The sequence below is a fragment of the Enoplosus armatus genome, chromosome 4, assembly GCF_043641665.1.
Source record: "Enoplosus armatus isolate fEnoArm2 chromosome 4, fEnoArm2.hap1, whole genome shotgun sequence".
In the NCBI taxonomy this organism is placed as follows: Eukaryota; Metazoa; Chordata; class Actinopteri; order Centrarchiformes; family Enoplosidae; genus Enoplosus; species Enoplosus armatus.
This window is the reverse complement of record NC_092183.1, coordinates 7,501-26,527: the sequence shown is the minus strand read 5'-3', so window position 1 is coordinate 26,527 and position 19,027 is coordinate 7,501. Positions and strand designations below refer to the sequence as shown.

General features: G+C 44.2%; 1 protein-coding gene across 2 annotated transcripts; it reads left to right on the top strand.

The window, feature by feature from the left end:
• Positions 1 to 2,730: 2,730 nt before the first annotated feature.
• Positions 2,731 to 11,342, top strand: LOC139284029 (noelin-like). Of its 2 annotated transcripts, XM_070904179.1 has the most exons (6): positions 2,731 to 2,796; positions 8,145 to 8,294; positions 8,624 to 8,779; positions 9,474 to 9,693; positions 9,916 to 10,022; positions 10,680 to 11,342. In XM_070904179.1, exons 1-6 carry the CDS (start codon positions 2,731 to 2,733, stop codon positions 11,340 to 11,342), a joined length of 1,362 nt encoding a protein of 453 aa, XP_070760280.1. The 2 variants fall into 2 exon arrangements, with proteins under 2 accessions (XP_070760280.1, XP_070760281.1); XM_070904180.1 differs by lacking the exon at positions 2,731 to 2,796 and having other exon boundaries at positions 8,172 to 8,324.
• Positions 11,343 to 19,027: the final 7,685 nt, after the last annotated feature.

Genomic DNA, 19,027 nt, shown 5'->3' with positions numbered 1-19,027 from the left:
ATTGAGGCAGCCTGACTGTAACTGATATGTTTCTGATTTTCCTGTAACATTACAAAATGTTCCTGAATGCCTCATTTCTTGTTATCTCACTGAAATGTTGATTTCTGTTCTACAGACTGAGTGTGTGTGTCAGATGGTCCTCAGCAGGGTTCAGAACACACACACACACAGTGTGCCTGCAGATGGAGATGTTGTTTCCATGACGACCAAATGAGGAAAATGATGATTAATTTAGAGACATTTTTCTCCTCCATCTGTTTCTTCTTCTTCTTTCGGTGTCTCATTCACACTGAAACACCTTTACCTCTCTGACCTGATCGGCTCCTGAATGTGATTGATGACTGAGCTTCATCAGAGTAATTTTTTTCAGTGAGCAGCTTGATTGGTTATCTGTTGGTTTTTACCCAATGGACCTGAAGAAACAAAATATTTCCAGACAAACCTGACCCCTCTGATTTCAGTCTGAACCTACAGAAATGAAATAAAAATACATCAAATCTATATCTCACCCTGCTTCCTCCAATATCATCATCATTATCCCTCCGCACCCTGCACTGGCTACCAGTGGCTGCTTGAATCTGCTTCAAGATACTGGTACTTAACTATCGTGTTGTGAACGGCTCAGGCCTGTCCTATTTCCAGGACATGGTGAAACCATACACCCCAGCCTGTCCATTACGTTTTACTACTGCAAATCATCACTACTCCCTCACTACGAGGGGGGCCCAGCTACTGCTCAACAAAATCACCACCGTGTAAGGACCAGGTTCACAAGGTGGAGGACTCAAATGAGTGACACAGACTCCGGTAGGTTGAAAGCAAAAACACTGTCTTTACACAGGCAGAGTTCGGTACACAGGTAAGCAGTCAGATGAGGCAGATAAATCCAGTAGGGAGTGGGCAGAGGCATAGTCAAACCAATGGTGATCAAAATCCAGAAAACCAAACACGAGACACTAGGAATAACGCAGGACTGTTAATCATGGAGGACAAAGACAAACTGGCACAGAAGGAGGGGAGCACACAGACTAAATACATCCAGGTGAGTAACTAATGCGGGCCGGGTGAAACTAATCAGGGCGAGGGAGGTAATTGTGCTGGCAGGAAACACACAAGGGCAGGAAGTGAAGTGTCTGAAATGAGTACTACAAGTACTACAAAATAAAATTGGAAATGTGCTACATACAACATGGAACATGAAAGATGAGACAAAACAGACTAACGAACAGAAGAGATGTTGCACACTGTTTGGGACCCTGGCTCCACAATGGTGGAACAAGCTCCCCATTAACATCGGGACAGCAGAAACTACACATCTTCTGTTGCATCTCAATCAACTGTAACGCTCAATTTGCAGGATTATCCAAACAATCATCATGAGCTCCTTGTATGAGCAGCCAGAGCCAGCCAGAGTCCTTACAAGCACACGAAAATGTGAACATATTACTCTGGTCCTGACAGCACTTCTCTGGCTCCCGGTACAACACAGAATCAGGGGTTGAAGTGGTCAGAGTTCATTGATCAGTACTTCTTAAGAGTCCAGTGATAGGCTAGTAATCAAAGTTCGCAGGATATCGGCATCCCTGTCACTAAGGAGGAAGCAGACGGTAGCGTGGCAGGACCAGGGTGAGAGTAGGCAGCCAAGGAAAGAGAGGAGTGATGGGAAGAAACCCTCACTGAAAAGTGAGAAGGGCAGACAGGGACAAGTGAGGAGAACGTTTGGGGTTTGTGGGAGTAGGAAAAGGGTAGCTTTAGAGGTTGTAATGTCAAGGTGGCAACAAGAGATTGATAGGCTCATCCAAGAGTGAAGGCAATTCAGGAGGCAGTGGAGGCTGCAGATAGTGTGAGAGAGGGGATTTATTATGCTATGCTATTATATGATTAGCAATTTTAAAGAAAGTAGAGAGAAAAATAGATGTAAAAAGGAACGAGAGAGGGCAGTTTTCTATATAGATTTGTTCAAGTTCACAAAGGCATTATTTAGTGATGAGAAAAGTGGAGCAGAGGTAGAGGATTCATACATGTAATAGACACACACACAGGCATTATTTAGTTATTATTTAGTCATGAGAAAAGTGGAGCAGAGGTAGAGGATTCATACATGTAATACACACACACACACAGGCATTATTTAGTCATTATTTAGTCATGAGAAAAGTGGAGCAGAGGTAGAGGATTCATACATGTAATACACACACACACAGACAGAAACACACAGAGAACCACTCTCTCTCTCTCTCTCTCTCTCTCTCTCTCTCACTCACTCTCTCTCTCTCTCTCTCTCTCTCACACACACACACACACACACACACACACACACAACCAGGACCACACATAGACAGAAACACTCACACACAATCTGTAAACTGAAGGATCTTGTTTCCATCTGGCTGAGTGAGAGAGAGGAGGGAAGGAGGAGGAATAGCAGAAATGGAGAGAGGAGGGAGGGTGGAGGAATAGCAGGAACGAAGAGAGGAGGGAGGGTGGAGGAAGAGCAGGAACGGAGAGAGGAGGGAGGGTAGAGGAATAGCAGGAACGAAGAGAGGAGGAAGGGTGGAGGAAGAGCAGGAACGAAGAGAGGAGGGAGGAGGAAGAGCAGGAACAGAGAGACCAGGGAGAGGAGCAGAGAGACGGATTCACAACAGATGAATAAATAACCAGAGATAATCAGATAAATAAAGAGATCAATAGAGATTCAAGCAGCAGGAGGTGAATGTGTTTGACACAGAGATGGAGTCTGAGGAGAATCTGCTCAATGTCTTTCTGCTGCTGCTGATCGGATCACTCTTCACTGTGGTAAATATATAATGTTTCTATTTATATTCTACGGTGCTCTGTTATATTCCACTCACTCTTCACTGTGGTAAATACAAAAGGTTTCTATTTATATTTTACTGTGTTCTGTTATATTCTACTCACTCTTCATTGTGGTAAATATATAATGTTTCTATTTATATTCTACTTGTTCTGTTATATTCTACTCGCTCTTCACTGTGGTAAATACATAATGTTTCTATTTATATTCTTCTGTGTTCTGTTATATTCTACTCACTCTTCACAGTGGTTAATACAATATGTTTCTATTTATATTCTACTATGTTTTGGTCACACTGTGTAAAACCTTGTTCTCTGATGTTCCTGTTTATGATATTTGATTTGACTGAAAATGTTTGCGTGAAAATAAAATTTGATCGATATTTGAACATCAGAGACCAAAACTGAACCTTAAACAAAATTAATTTAATGTCAGAATAAATAATCAGATGAAAATAGGATTTTGTGTTATTGTTAGAACAGTTTTATTTTAATTTTTTTTATATTTGATGTGAAGAAGATGTCTCAGTTTAAACTGTTACTGCGTCAATCCCAGCATGCATTTCTCCATCATACACTCTATCTTTATGTGAAAACATTTGGACATTCCAGAATGGAACAAACTGGTAGATTAAATTCTTTCTAATTGGATCTAGGGGTTAACGAAATTTCTGTCATCAGATGCCAATAAATGTGTTAATAATCCGGATTATCAAATGGATTACAGCAGATTAGGATCAATAATAGAGAGGGTTAGAAACATGTTTAATGCACAGATAGACACGACTGCAGCAGTACTGCTACTACAACTAATAATGATAATAATAATAATAACAATAATAATAGTGTAGAATGAAATAGTATAAAAAGCAGCAGGTTAATTTTTCTGACGTCTCACTAAACGTCCACAAACTCAGATTCTTCATCTACTCGGTGTGCTTCTGTGTTCACTGAGGAATGTTTGCCTTCAGAAAGGTGATGCCTTTCTGCTGTTTTTGACAGGCAGAGGGAGGAGGAGGGAACTGGTTATTTTGTGCTTTGAGAATGAACGAGAAATGAAGTTGAACCCAGGGCAGATTGTAAAGGAATTCATGGTACAGAAGACCCTAACACAAAGCAGCCAGGCTAGACTCTGTCTCTCCTTCCACCCTGAAGCTGTGATCAGCTGTGATCAGGTCTTCAAAGACATCTTCAACACCTCACTGGAGACATGCCACGTACCAGCCTGTTTCAAAGCTTCCACCATCATCCCCGTCCTCAAAAAACAAGGGCCACAGGACTTACAGACAACAGACCCGTCGCCCTGACTTCTTTGGTAATTAAGTCATTTTAGGACCTAAAATCCATTACTGACCCTTTTCTTGGATCCCCTGCAGTTTGCCTACAGAGCCAACAGGTCTGTAGACAATGCAGTAAACACGGCCCTCCGCTTCATCGTCCTGCACCTGGACTTCTCAGGAACCAATGTCAGGATCCTCTTTGTGGACTTCAGCTCTGCTTTTAATCACCATCCCAGCTCTGCTACAAGACAAGCTGTCCTAGCTGAGTGTGCCTGACTACATCTGCAGGTGGATCACAGACTTCCTGTCCAACCGGAAGCAGCATGTGAAGCTGGGGAAACACGTCTCTGACTCCCAGTCCATCCGCACTGGCTGCATCCATTCCCCTCTGCTCTTCTCCCAGTATACAACAGCTACACCTCTAGTCATCAGTCTGTCAAGCTCTTGAATTTTGCAGATGATACCACCCTCATTGGGCTCATCGCTGGTAGGGATGAGTTCGCCTAAAGGTGGGACAGAAACTTGGAACTCCTCCTCACCTCCTCCATCACCATCTGGTACACTGCTGCCACTGCCAAGGACAAGGGCAGACTGAACCAGTCACTCTGCAGAAAAGGTGATTGGCTGACACCCCTACAGGACCTGTACTCCTCCAGGAGTCTCTGGGTGGCGTCCTGGAACCACCTGGTGGTGAGTTTTGGTAAATCCAAACGTGTAGTGAAGGTGAATTGAGGACATCTGGCTGAGGCCCCTGTCTGAGGTTGGGACGTGGAATCCAAGTGGGCCACGTTCAGAGTCTCCATTGTGGAGGCAGCTGCTAGGAGTTGTGGCTGGAAGATTGTGGATGCTTGTCGTGGCGGCAACCTAAGAACCTGTTGGTGGATACCAGCAGTGAAGGAAGCTGCCAGGCTGGGGTCTCCTGAAGCAGCAAACAGGTAGGAGAAGTTCGGGGAGGCTATGGAGAAGGACTTTCGGTTGGCCTCAAGGAAGTTCTGGCAACTCAGGAGGATAAAGCAGGGCTTGGCTCAGGCTGTCCTCAGCAGGGGGGAGAACTGCTGACCTGGACTGGGGATATTGTCAAGCAGTGGAAAGAGCACTTTGAGGAAGTCCTGACCCGACCAACATGTCCTCTGTGGAGGAGGCAGAGTTTAAAGACCCAGGGGAAGCCTCATTCATATTTGGCAGAGGTCACTGAGATAGTTAAGAAGCTCCTTGGTGGCAAGGCACCAGGTGTGGATGAGATTCGCCCTGAGATGCTGAGGGCTCTTGACAGTGTTGGGCTGTCTTGGCTGACACGCCTCTTCAGTGTCTTATGGAGGTTCTGGGACAGTGCCTGTGGAGTGGCAGACCGGGGTGGTGCTTCCCATTGTTAAAGAGGGGGACTGGAGAGAGTGCTCCAATTATTGGGGTATCACACTGCTCAGCCTCCCTGGGAAAGTTTACTTCAGGGTGCTGGGTAGGAGTCTCCAATCAATTGTTGAAACTCAGATACAGGAGGACCAATACGGATTTTGTCCTGACCGTGGAACAGTGGACCAGCTCTTTATCCTTGCAGGGTTAGTGGGGGGGGCATGGGAGTTTGCCCATCCAGTCTATATGTGTTTTGTGAACTTGGAGAAGGCATATGATTGTATCCCCTGGGGGGTCCTGTCGGTGAATGGGGTACCAGGACTGTTGCTATGAGCCATTCGGTCCTTATATAACCAAAGTAAGAGCTATGTCTGTATACTTGGTGGGTGTTGGCCTCCACCTGGGTTGTTCCTTGCCACCGATTCTGTTTGTGATATTCATGGAGAGGATGTCAAGGTGTAGATTGATTGGCAGATTAGGGTATTGGACCGTTGTGGTGAAGAGAGAGCAGAGCCAGACGGAAAAGCTTTCAATTTACCGCTTGGTCTACATTCCTACCCTCACCTATGGTAATAAATCACCGACCGAAAGAATGAGATTGCAGATACAAGTGGCAGAAATGTAACATTTTATATCGTCATATAATATTTTTCCTTTACCCCCTTTTTCTTTAAAAATGTAACCCAGTAACGTATACTCAGTACATTTTAACTGAACTACTTTTAAATTTACATTTTGACACAAGTTTACTTTTACTTTTAATTGAGTAAAACTTTTTTAAAGTAACAGCACTTTTACTTGACTATAATATTCCAGAACTCTTTCCATCTCTGCATGTTTCATTCTTAGACAAATCATTTAGAAAGACAATATCTCACTTCACTAATATGCTGCTGACGCTCAAATGTATTTACTGCTAAAACGAAATAATCAGGATGATTTAAAAACACTTGAGAAGGCTCTTATTGATTAACCAGTTTAACTAGTTTCCCACAGTCCGTATTTGCTGGTCTCACTCAGCCTCTCAGAAACATTCAAATAATCCAGAATCAAATAAAAAGATTGATTTCAGTTTAGTTTGGGTGTCCAATGGAGAGAGACTGTAGCTCTACCTGTTGAGTGTGCACAGAGGAAGAAAATGCCTCTCCTCTAACAACATGCTCGGCCAAAAAAATATGATACAATAAATTAATAATTTACGTTTATCTTATTTCATGTAGAGATAATGCATTTTCTGTCCAATAACGACCCAGCAGCTCGTTAGTTTAGATGAACCTGCTTTGAATTGATTAATGGGGCACCTCTGGCCCTTCAGGTACAGTCTGTCATCCTCTGATCACAGGTTTGGCGGTTTGATCCCCAGCTGTCCACAAGTCGAAATGTCTTTGCATCAGACACTGAACCCCAAATTGCTCTTGATGGTGAAGCCGATCCAAGAGAGAGAAACTAATATATTTGAAAAAATGTTTTTACTTAATTTTTATTCTGAACAATTAGCAGAAAGACTGAATAATATAGACAGAATGATAACAGTGTTTGTATTTTAACACATATTTAACACATTTTTGATTTTCACGTCTTCAACACATTTGGTCATTTTAACACATTTTTAACACATTTGGTTACTTTATCTATCATCCAGACTTCATCCATCCATCCTCCTCCTCCTCCTCAGCTCCTCCTTTAGGATCGTCAGTGTCCACTTCCCATATGTGTATATATATATACACACACACACACACACACACACATACAGTATATAAATATTATAATCCAACCACTGTTTTGTGAGTGAGACCAGCTCAATTTTTTCATGACAACATTTTTTCCTGTTTACGTCACCCAAAGAATGATGATTTTGATTTTTTTACCCGAAAAATACATTTTCTACCAGAATATGTCTCAGAGAGTGTCATCGACATGGTTCTGATATCTGTTGGGAAAAAGATGTCCAAGTTTGGGCCAGAGCATAAGTCTGGACCTCTTCTCCAACACGTAAACTACGGCACGAATGAATAACTATTGCAGTGTTAACAAGAGAGAAATCACTGGAGATGATCAGAGTTCAACGCAACTGAGTTTATTCTTTCATACGAGATAAACCCAAGCTGGCTCCAGAACCAAACTGAAGACAGAATGACTACGCTCAGTCTTATAAAGCCCAACATTCTCCTCCTTTCTTCTCCTTTTTTACAAGAGGGTGGAGAATTCACCATTCTCCAACAATTCTACCAATAATCACTCCGGAAAATAATGTTTTTTTCTCCTGAATTTTAGATCTGTCCAGCCCCCTGCTGGACAAGGTCCAGACACAGGTGCTGACACCAATGTTTCTGGGACTTTTGGGTGCTTTCCCTTTTGGCAGAGGTACTGCTGACAAGGGTATCTTTGGCCTCATTATCTTGGAATTTACAGCCCCATTATTTCTGGCTTTCCAGGCCATATTTGAAATTTTTTTAATAACTGTCAGGTGTTAGGATTAGGGTTAGGTTTAGGGTTGTGTGTTCTTCACTGGTGCAAACCTTAACTGGACTGGCAGGTTTGAAATTTGAAGAGAGACAGAGAGGGAGACTCTGGCAGTCCCTGTACCTCTCTCTCTCTTTGATTGATTTATTTTACTTGAGTATTGTCAACAGAACTCTGAACTGCAGTAATTGCAATCATCAACAACATTTCCATCGTTGTCTTCTTACTTCCTAGGTGGGTCCATCTGCCCCTGAGGAGGGCTGGCAGGTGTACAGTTCAGCTCAGGACTCTGAAGGTCGATGTATTTGCACAGTGGTTGCTCCTCAGCAGACTGTCTGCTCCAGAGACGCCCGAACCAAACAGCTTAGACAGCTGCTGGAGAAGGTGCGAAATACTACTATTAATATACTACTGGCAATAATAATAGTAATAATAATAATAATAATGCTGATATCTTTAGTTCTGGGAATACCAGATCAGCTGACAGTGATGCTTATTAGAAAGGTATATTGCGTGTCATGATGATAGTAGTAGCAGTAATAGTATTGTGGTATTATGTGGACACTGTTGTGTCATGAAGGTGTAGAATATGAATTTAACTAACTGTATCACTGATTCTGGGATTATCAGATAGCCTAATAATGGTATTTATTACAAAGGTAGTAGAGTGATAGTAGTAGTAGTATTATGTGTTGTGTGTTTGTGTCAACCAGGTTCAGAATATGAGTCAGTCCATTGAGGTTCTGGACCAGCGGACTCAGAGAGATCTGCAGTTTGTAGAGAAAATGGAAGTTCAGCTGAAGGGTCTGGAAAACAAATTCAAACAGGTGGAAGATGGACACGAGAGCAACATCGCCAGACAGTATAAGGTACTGCTCACATCATGACATCATTTCTTAAACTACCGATCAATATCTAAGCAAACTCTCTGTTAACTTTGAAGCCTGCCACTTCATAGATAAGACAGATGGGGATAAGTAACACCTCCTGTGTGGACACAGGGAACAAGTAAGTTTGATAAGAAAAGACAGAGAGAGAGACAGAGATGCACAGCAACAACAGTAATTACAATAACAACTTTAATAATAACAGAAATATGAGAAATTATAACTTTAACTGTAGGAGTGAGAGTCAAACAGGCCCATACAGTTTGATAACTTATGGCATGTCGACACAGAAAGTGTCTGACGCTTCTTTTTAATAAATCCAGCTTTTCCAGCCTATTTTCTTTTGTTCTATGCTTGCCACTAAAGTGATTGTGTGTTGGGTTCTGAATGCTGCTGACCTACGCTCAATACTGTACCTGAACTAGGCACTGTTCTGCTAATGTGCTGCTAACGCTAACTCAGCTGTCAGTACAGATCAGTGTAATAACTTCAATAATCGTCATGATTTGCAGCATCTGACAAAACTGATTTGAGCACCAAACATTAATCATCAATCTATGTATAATAAATGTATACAATTAAATATCTAGAATTAACAAACATCTGAAGCTCAGATGACCACGTGAAGGTAGACTTTTGAGAGGACATCTGGAAATGTCTGCTGTCTGTCTGTCAGTCCATCAAAGCAAAGATGGAGGAGTTACGTCCTCTAATCCCGGTCCTGGAGGCCTACAAGGCGGATGCTCTTCTGGTCCGACAGTTTAAGGAGGAGGCAGCGAATGTAACGGAGCTGCTGGGATTGCTGCAGGAACAACTGGGAGGTCTGGACTACCAGGAGCTCCACAACCGAGTTATGAGCCTGGAGGACCGGCTGAGAGCCTGCATGCAGAGGCTGGGTGAGTGGCTGAGTGGTACTCATGTTAAACACAGAATATAACAGAAACACACAGACAAACACACACACACAACAACATTTTCTCACTTTCAACAGTGTTGATCTTTCAAAGTTGTGAACAACATAAACTAAACTCCATCAAGAAATCTCAGCTCCAGCTTGTGCAGGTGTTCCTGTTGTTTTGTCCACCCTGTACCTTCATATGTTCCTGTTTGTGTTTCAGCCTGTGGGAAGCTGACAGGAATATCTGAGCCAATCACCATCAAGACGTCTGGATCGAGGTTTGGATCATGGATGACTGACCCGATCGCTCCAGCTGGAGACAGCAGAGTAAGTCTTTAATCCAAAAACCAACAATAACAACAACAACAGAAGAATACGTCAGTTTTATCTCGTTTGGAGACTACACGTTATGTATAGTCTGCGTTAAAAACTGGAGGTGTAGCTGTTTACCTGGCAGGGAGGCTCTAATGAAAGACACTATCCAGCTGCATTACGGGAAATGCAGGATCCAGTGTTTTTGAATTAAAAGTTATCTCCACCTCTGCTGCTCAGATTAAGATTTTCTGTTTTTAATCTATGTCTAACGAGTACCACTGTATGGAAGTGACACAGTAGTATTAATTTAAAAAGCATAATAGTATAATAGTCAATATTTACTGAGGATTGAAACAAGATTATGATGAGTCAAGGCTTTCAGATTGGGTGGGAACAGGAGGAGATGAACCAGAAGTGGAAAGGACAAAAAGTTTTTTCTGACTTTAGAGGAGAAGCAGGGAGATTGATAGTCAGCATGGGTTTTACAGTTTTACTTTAGCTGAGACTTCATTACTACAGTGTTTAATATGGTGAGATAATTATGGAACTGCAAGGTCAATTAAACATTATTTGAATATTTTATTTTAGTCATGTATCATATTCACACCAAAAAGACCAAAAATCATGTCATATTTTTAGATTTTTCATTCTTGGTGTCTTTCCTTACAGGTGTGGTATATGGATGGTTACCATAACAACCGCTTTGTTAGGGAGTATCAGTCCATGTATGACTTCATGACGACCGATAACTTTACCTCTCACCGCCTGCCTCACCCCTGGTCCGGTACTGGTCAGGTGGTTTATAACGGATCCATTTACTTCAACAAGTTTCAGAGTCACACCATCATCAAGTTCGACTTCAGCACGTCGGTCATCAGCCGCTCCCGACAGCTCGACTTTGCTGGCTACAACAACATGTACCATTATTCCTGGGGGGGGCACTCGGACATCGACCTCATGGTGGATGAGGGGGGGCTCTGGGCCGTCTACGCCACTAATCAGAATGCTGGAAACATCGTTCTCAGCCAGTTAAACCCAAACACTCTGCAGATCATCCGCAGCTGGACAACCAACCACCCAAAACGTAGTGCTGGCGAGGCCTTCATGATCTGTGGAACACTATATGTCACTAATGGATACTCTGGTGGGACCAAAGTGTACTACGCCTACTCCACCAACTCCTCCACCTATGAGTACATCGACATTCCTCTGACCAATAAATACAGCCACCTGTCCATGCTCGACTACAACCCCCGAGACAGAGCCCTGTACGCCTGGAACAACGGCCACCAAGTCCTTTATAATGTCACACTCTACCACATCATACAGTAAGATTAAAGGTACAAGTCCTTTATAATGTTACACTCTTCCACATCATAAAGTAACACTGAAAAATGAAAAATGAATACAGTAAGATTAAAGAATAAATACATCCTTCAGATAAATCCTCATGTTCTCTGACTTGTACAGAGTCAGAGGAGCAGATGGTTCATTTTAGTTCTTGCAGGACAGCGAGAGGCATATTAGCCTAGCTTAACACAAAGACTACATGCAGGGGGGAAGTGCTAGTTTAGCTCCATCAAAAGAAAATCCACCTTCCAAGAAGTCCAAGTCTGACTGATCGACATGTCGTATGTTGTCAGCCAATCAGCAGCCAGCTGGTTCATTTAACCATAGATTTAGAACACAACTCAAACCAAGAAGTCTGAGTTGAGGACTTTGTGGAGGTGATTTTGGAGCTAGGCTCGCAGTTTCCTCCTGCGTCCAGTCTTTGTGCTAAGCTAGGCTAAACATGGCCTCTGTACTGGAGCGTTTCCTAAAGTGTTGGACTGTTAACTTTGATCTTTTAGCTCTTTCATTAAATTGATATAAAGAGACATTTTGACCACCTGTTGTTTTTAAGTTAATGTATTCAACACAAATGCACTTGAAATATGAAACAACAGCGATACAATCACCAAGAAATTAAGCTTTGTCTTTCACAATAAGAGATATTGAAATGTTAATTATGTGATGGTGGACACTAACGAATGCTACACCTTTTTTATGAAGAAATTCTTTTTTCTGTGGTTGACATTTTATGACTATGAAATCAGACGTACTGTTCTTACTCTGAAGTAATAATAATAATAATAATAATAATAATAATAATAATGTCTTTTCTTGCTGTGTATTATACGATATAAAATATTTACTACACTCTCCTTTTTCCCAGTAATCCCGTTTTTAAATCAGTTGTTGTAGGTTTAGCAGGGCTACTGTGACATGTTTTTCTCCATGTTTTTGTGAGAAAACTCCACACTCTAAGCATTATGGGAGATTAAGTTCCTCAGCAGCCCTTTGACACACCTAGTCCTCCTCAGCTGGCTGCTGAAAGTATTTTTTCATGGCTTTACCAAACTCAACTCTTCTAGTCTGCTGGTATGTACATGCTGAAGTAGGAGTCCTTCATACCAAGCAGCCTTTGAAAACCCTCCATCTTCAGCTCAGGATCCTCCATCACCATCAGTGTCTACCAGTAGGTTGGTGTCTGTCCACTGGCAGGTCATGATTTTCTGGTCCTTTTTTTGTTGTTATTGTTTTTATTTTTTCACTAACCTCTTAAATACTTTAGTTGTGTGTAATCTGTGTAAATTCAATCTGTATAAGTGTAGCAGTAAGTGAAGACAGGAAACACAAAAAATATTATAGGAATTTATTGGGAGCATTCTAGGTCATTTTAACTTAAATTACATTTTCTATTGTTGCTTCTTTGAGTTTTGTATTTCAACAGATTCGTACTCTATTTGATGTCTTTGTTTTTGTCTTTGTTCATGAACTTTCAAACTTTGGCCTCTAGTTTTACAGTGAAGTAATTAAGTGTTATAAACTGATGGAAACAGCAGTGATGGAAGAAATCTAAAAGAAAGAAAACAGCAGAAGATGTTTTATTATTGAACAGACTGTATGTAAAATGTAAATGGATTATTAATTTTTGGTAACCACTAGCCTTAACAGCTGACAAGTTAGAGATTGCATCACTTAACCATGATGTTAAAGGTTTCTTTGTTTGTTTTTTACTGAACTAAAATAAAGAGGATGTACTTGATAAATACACTTTAAAGCCTGCTGGTTCTGTTTGTGTGTTGGACATGAGATGTTGTTGTGAAATGCCATAAGAAGTAGTGAATCTGTAACAACCAGGTGTACAAGAAGGTAGGGAATAGGGGTAAAAACCACGATTAGAATTTTGAGGGATTAGGAGGTTTTGCCCAAAGTGCACCCAGGTGCACTTACTTTTTGGTGAATAACTTTTGAACGGAAGGTCGTAGAGACTTGAAACCAAGGTCTTTGAATTGAAATAGTGGGCCGGCCTTTCCAACGGTAGCATCCCCGAGTGTGTAGGAGCTTCCGTTGCGGAGATACGTCACTTCCTTTGGTCATGATTTTGTGTATCTCAGCAACGGAAGGTCGTAGAGACATGGGGACACGTCCTGCGTGTTCGGAGAGGTCGAATTATGTCCGACGGATGCTGGTTTGGAGACTGTACGAGTTTCGGTTCGGGAGATATGGGCGAAATATGATATTCATATTCGATATGAATGGCCGACTGGTTTTTGTTGAATAACTTTTGATAGGAAGGTGCTAGAGAGTTGGAACCACGATTCGTCTGCTATAATTCGGCCACGGGCTTTCCAACGGTACCACCCACGAGTCCGTAGGACGTTCCGTTGCGGAGATACGGTTGGTGAAAATTCCTCTTAGTGAATGAATGGGGTGATTTTGAAGCGAAAAATCTCTAAGTGTGGAGGATGGTCAAAAATGCCTAACAAAATCGTCCTCCCAGAAAGTAGTTAGGAGCACGTTTCAGGCAATTTGGAATCAATTTGATGTCACATGACTTTTGAGCAATTTGGTGGATTGGTAGGTGACTTGGAGTTGCCCAACATCAACCTATTGTAAGGCAACCTCGACCTTGCCTACTCCTGTGATGGTTAGGTTAACTAAAAAGGACAGGTCAGTGCTAGATTGATTGTATGTTGGCAAAAACAGCCTTGTTGATGTGGACCAATGGGATTTTAGTCCATAAGTTTTGATAGGAAGGTCGTAGAGACTTGGAACCATGATTCGTCTAATATAATTCGGGTATGGGCTTTCCAACGGTACCAACCCCGAGTCTGTACGACTTTCCGTTGCAGAGATACGTGAGATTCTTTGTTAGCCAATAGCCGTATAGCCGTATCTCAGGAAGGGAAGGTCGTAGAGACATGGGACCATGACTGGCGTGTTCAGCGTAGTCGATTTAGTGGGGATGCCAACCACCCCCGAATTTATAGGACCTTCCTATCCGGATTTAACGGTTAAAATGTTATGTTAGAAGTTCATAGTGTTAATGCATTAAAATAGGAAGAAGTTCATATGTTGTCATTTCGACTGTGAAGCTCATAGAGAGTAGGTGTTTTTTGGATTCCTCTTTGCTTTAGTCATACTTTCGCATGACAATGACACAGGAGACACAGGAAAAGACAGAGAATATGTCCAAGTTAGCAGTCCGGCAGTATTGGCCGGACGATGTGTCCATTGTGGGGACCATGAACACAGATTCCCTCCTGGAACTGTTTCATGTGTACCCCAATGTTGGAGAGTTTTTGCATGCCGACCTTCGTCTGCCGGTACATGCGACAACGGTGTTGGAGACCCATCACCATGTCAGGTTTGAGTACGATGTGGATGGGATTGTCATGGAGTTGGAGCGGATGGTGGGGATACAGGGTGGTATCCATTATCTGTTTATGCCGAAGCTGCGACCTGGGATGCTGACCAAGCAGTACCAGTATTTAAAAAAACATGTGTCTCTTACGAGCTGCACACCAGCTGGCCTGTCTGTCCTGAAAAATGCAGTTGGTCATAAGTTGGCAGATGTTGATGGGGGATATGTTCAGAATCAGAATCAGAATCAGAAATACTTTATTGATCCCCGGGGGGAAATTGTACAGTACCGGTGCTCCCATTCCAGAGTAGAAAAATAGCATAATTTAGAAGTAAAGGTATGTACAAAATATAAAAATAAGAAATAGAAATAAAAAATATACACATTTACAGTATTTAAGTGAAGTGAGGTAAAAAAAAAATATATATATATATATATATATATATACAGTAACAATGTATATATATGTATGGATGTGTTGCACTGTAGTGTATAACTATATATGTATTGCACTATACATGTATTGCACTTAAACATTCACAATAAATAGTGAGGTAGTGTATGACAGGTGAAGTAGATACAGATACAGATTTCCAGTTTCTTCCTGAGTGTCTGACACTCAGAGGGAGGAGTTAAACAGTCTGATGGCCACAGGCAGGAATGATTTCCTGTGGCGCTCTGTTGTACATTTGGGAGCAATGAGTCTCCCACTGAAGGTGCTCTTGTGTCCGACCAGTACGTCATGGAGAGGATGTGAGACATTGTCCAAGATGCCCCGCAGCTTAGACAGCGTCCTACTCTCTGACACCACCGTCAGAGAGTCCAGCTGCACCCCCACAACGTCACTGGCCTTGCGGATCAGTTTGTTGAGTCTGTTGGAGTCCGCCACCCTCAGCCTGCTGCCCCAGCATGCAACCGCATAGAGGATAGCACTGGCCACCACAGACTCATAGAACATCCTCAGCATAGTCCGGCAGATGTTGAAGGATCTCAGCCGCCTCAGAAAATATAGACGGCTCTGGCCCTTCTTGTAGAGGGCATTAGTGTTCTTTACCCAGTCCAGTTTATTGTCTATGTGAACTCCCAGGTACTTGTAATCCTCTACAATGTCCACACTGACCCCCTGGATGGAAACAGGGGTCATCGGCGCCTTGGTCCTCCTCAGATCAACAGTCAGTTCCTTTGTCTTTGTCACGTTGAGCTGAAGATGGTTCTGCTCGCACCATGTGACAAAGTTCTCCACAGCAGCCCTGTACTCCTCCTCATCACCTTTGCTGATACATCCAACTACTGCTGAGTCGTCAGAAAACTTCTGAAGATGGCAGGTCTCAGTGCAGTAGCTGAAGTCCGTGGTGTAGACGGTGAAGAGGAAGGGAGAGAGGACAGTCCCCTGCGGGGCCCGGTGTTGCTGACCACCCTGTCTGACACACAGTGTTGTAAGCGCACATACTGTGGTCTGCCAGTCAGGTAGTTGACAATCCAGGACACGAGGGGGGCATCCACCTGCATCTCCGTCAGCTTCTCACCCAGTAGAGCCGGGCGGATGGTGTTGAACGCACTGGAGAAGTCAAAAAACATGACTCTCACAGCGCTCGCCGGCTTATCCAGGTGGGCGTAGACGCGGTTGAGCAGGTAGATGATGGCATCCTCCACTCCAAGTCGGGGCTGGTAGGCGAACTGAAGGGGGTCCAAGTGTGGCTTGACCAAGGGCCGGAGCTGCTCTAGGACGAGTCTCTCCAGGGTCTTCATGATGTGGGAGGTCAGTGCCACGGGTCTGTAGTCCTTGGAGCCACTGGGACATGGCGTCTTTGGAACAGGAACGAGGCAGGACGTCTTCCACAGCACGGGGACCCTCTGAAGACTCAGGCTCATGTTGAAGACGTGGTGAAGTACTCCACATAGCTGGGGGGCACAGGCTTTAAGCACCCTGGGGCTGACACCATCGGGGCCTGCAGCCTTGCTGGAGTGGAGTCTCCTCAGCTGTCTTCTAACATGGTCGGCAGTGAAGCACACTGTAGAGATGACCGGTGGGGGAGGGGTGGTGTCGTCAGGTAGAAGAGTGCCGTCAGCCTGGGGACTGGGGGACGAGGTGTGAGGAAAGCTCTCACAGGGGGGTGGGGGGCTGTGAGGAGCAGGAGGGGGAGGGGGGAGTGGAATAGGTGAAGGTTGGAGGCAGACAGCAGAAGAGTCATGGGGGGGTTGAGCAGGGCCCACAGAGTCAAATCTGTTGAAAAACAGATTGAGTTCGTTGGCCCGGTCCACACTGCCTTCAGCTCCTCTGTTGTTGCTCGGCCTGTAACCCGTGATGGTCCTCATTCCACTCCAGACCTCTCTGGTGTTGTTCTGCTGGAGTTTCCACTCCAGCTTCCTCCTGTACTTCTCCTTAGCCTCCCTGATCTTTACCTTCAGTTCCCCCTGGATCGTTCTCACCTCGTCTCTGTTGCCAGCTCTGAAGGCCCTCTTCTTTTCATTCAGGATGGCCTTGATGTCCTTTGTCACCCATGGCTTGTTATTTGAATAACAATGGACAGTCCTTGCTGGGACATTGGAGTCCACACAGAAGTTGATGTAGTCCGTGATGCACTCTGTGAGCCCATCAATGTCCTCTCCATGCGGCTCACAGAGAGCCTGCCAGTCAGTCACCTCAAAACATCCCTGAAGTGTCTCATAAGCCTCCTCCGACCATCTCCTCACTGTCCTCGTGGTTGCAGGCTGGCTCTTGACTAGAGGCACATAACAGGGGTTGAGGTGCACTAGGTTGTGGTCTGACCTACCCAGAGGGGGGAGGGGGGAGGAGCTGTATGCATCCTTAACGTTAGCATACAGCAAGTCCAGGGTCCTCTCCTCTCTAGTGGGGCAGCTCACATACTGTGTGAAGGTTGGAAGTGTCCTAGCCATGGTGACGTGGTTGAAGTCACCCGAAACAGCAATGAGTGCATTCGGGTGTTGAGTCTGTAAACGGGCTATGGCGGAGTGAATGACGTCACACGCCGACTTCGGGTTGGCAGAGGGGGGGATGTAAACAGTCACAACAATGGCATGTGAGAACTCCCTGGGCAAATAATACGACCTGAGTCCAACAGCCAAGAGTTCAATGTCCAGGCAACAGACACGATCCTTGATGGTGATGTGGGAAGGATTGCACCACCGGTTGTTAACGAGAACGGCAAGCCCCCCTCCTTTGCGCTTACCGCTCCCGGTGCAATCCCTGTCAGCCCAGACGGTCTGAAAGCCGTCGATGGATACGTTGTCGTCGGGTATGTCCTGGTGCAGCCATGTCTCCGTAAAGCACATTAAACTACACTCCCGGTACTCCCTCTGACTCCTGGCCAGCGCCGTCAGCTCGTCCATCTTGTTTGCCAGCGATCTCACGTTGCACATGACGAGAGACGGGAGACACGGTTTATATCTCCTTTTCTACATAAACCTCTGCTGTCTCGACCCAACTCTCTTCCCTCATCGCTTCGTTCCCCCTCTGCATCCTCTGCGTGTTTTTCTCCAGATTTCAGCGGGGATCTCCGGTGATCTGGTCTCCAAGCCGGCCGGCTTCAGAGCGATCAGATGATCTCCGGAGTAAACAAAGCGGCCCAGAAGTTGCTGCGCGACCGTCCGATGTTTGAATGAAAGTAATTCCAGAGTGAAAAAAAGTACCAGAACTCTCTCCACCAGCATGTTTGAAGAGGGTACAACTTCAAAAGTCAGTACTTAAAAAAGTTCTGAGTTAAATAAAGAAATAAAGGAGAAAAGTATGAAAAAGAAGAAAACAAACAGGAGCGACTGTAACCGGCTGCATGCACGTCGGCGCATGCGCACTTCGAAAGGCAACCAGTGTTTTGACACTGGTTGCCTTTCCCATGAGCTTGACAGAGCTTGATGGCACTCTGAAAGATGCTGTTGTCTACAGGCTGCTGGCCACAGAGATCTTACAAAGTGTCCATGATAATTTCAAAGATCTGCTGCGGTCTCTCCCAAAGGAGGGAATGAGTCGGCTGACTGTTCAGAAGCAGGGCTCTGCTGATACTTCTAGGTACAGGGTGCTGAGTGTGGATCTTCCGTTCATCCTCAACATCCTGGATCAGGCGGTGGAGAAGGCAAACTCACACAAGTCTTTGCGTGTTGTCGTAACACTGGGTCAGTTTGGTCAGCGTGTTCAGGACACGGTCGATGTGTCAGATGTTGTTGATCCCGGTGACATTAGTGTAATCTCTGTACACCTGGCAATGAGGTTGAGTTCCAAGAAGGAGGATATCCACCTTCTGTTTGTGAGACATGGGCTCCAGGGTTAGGGAAGGGGAACTGAGCCCGTCCACGAAGTGGGACGGGAGGT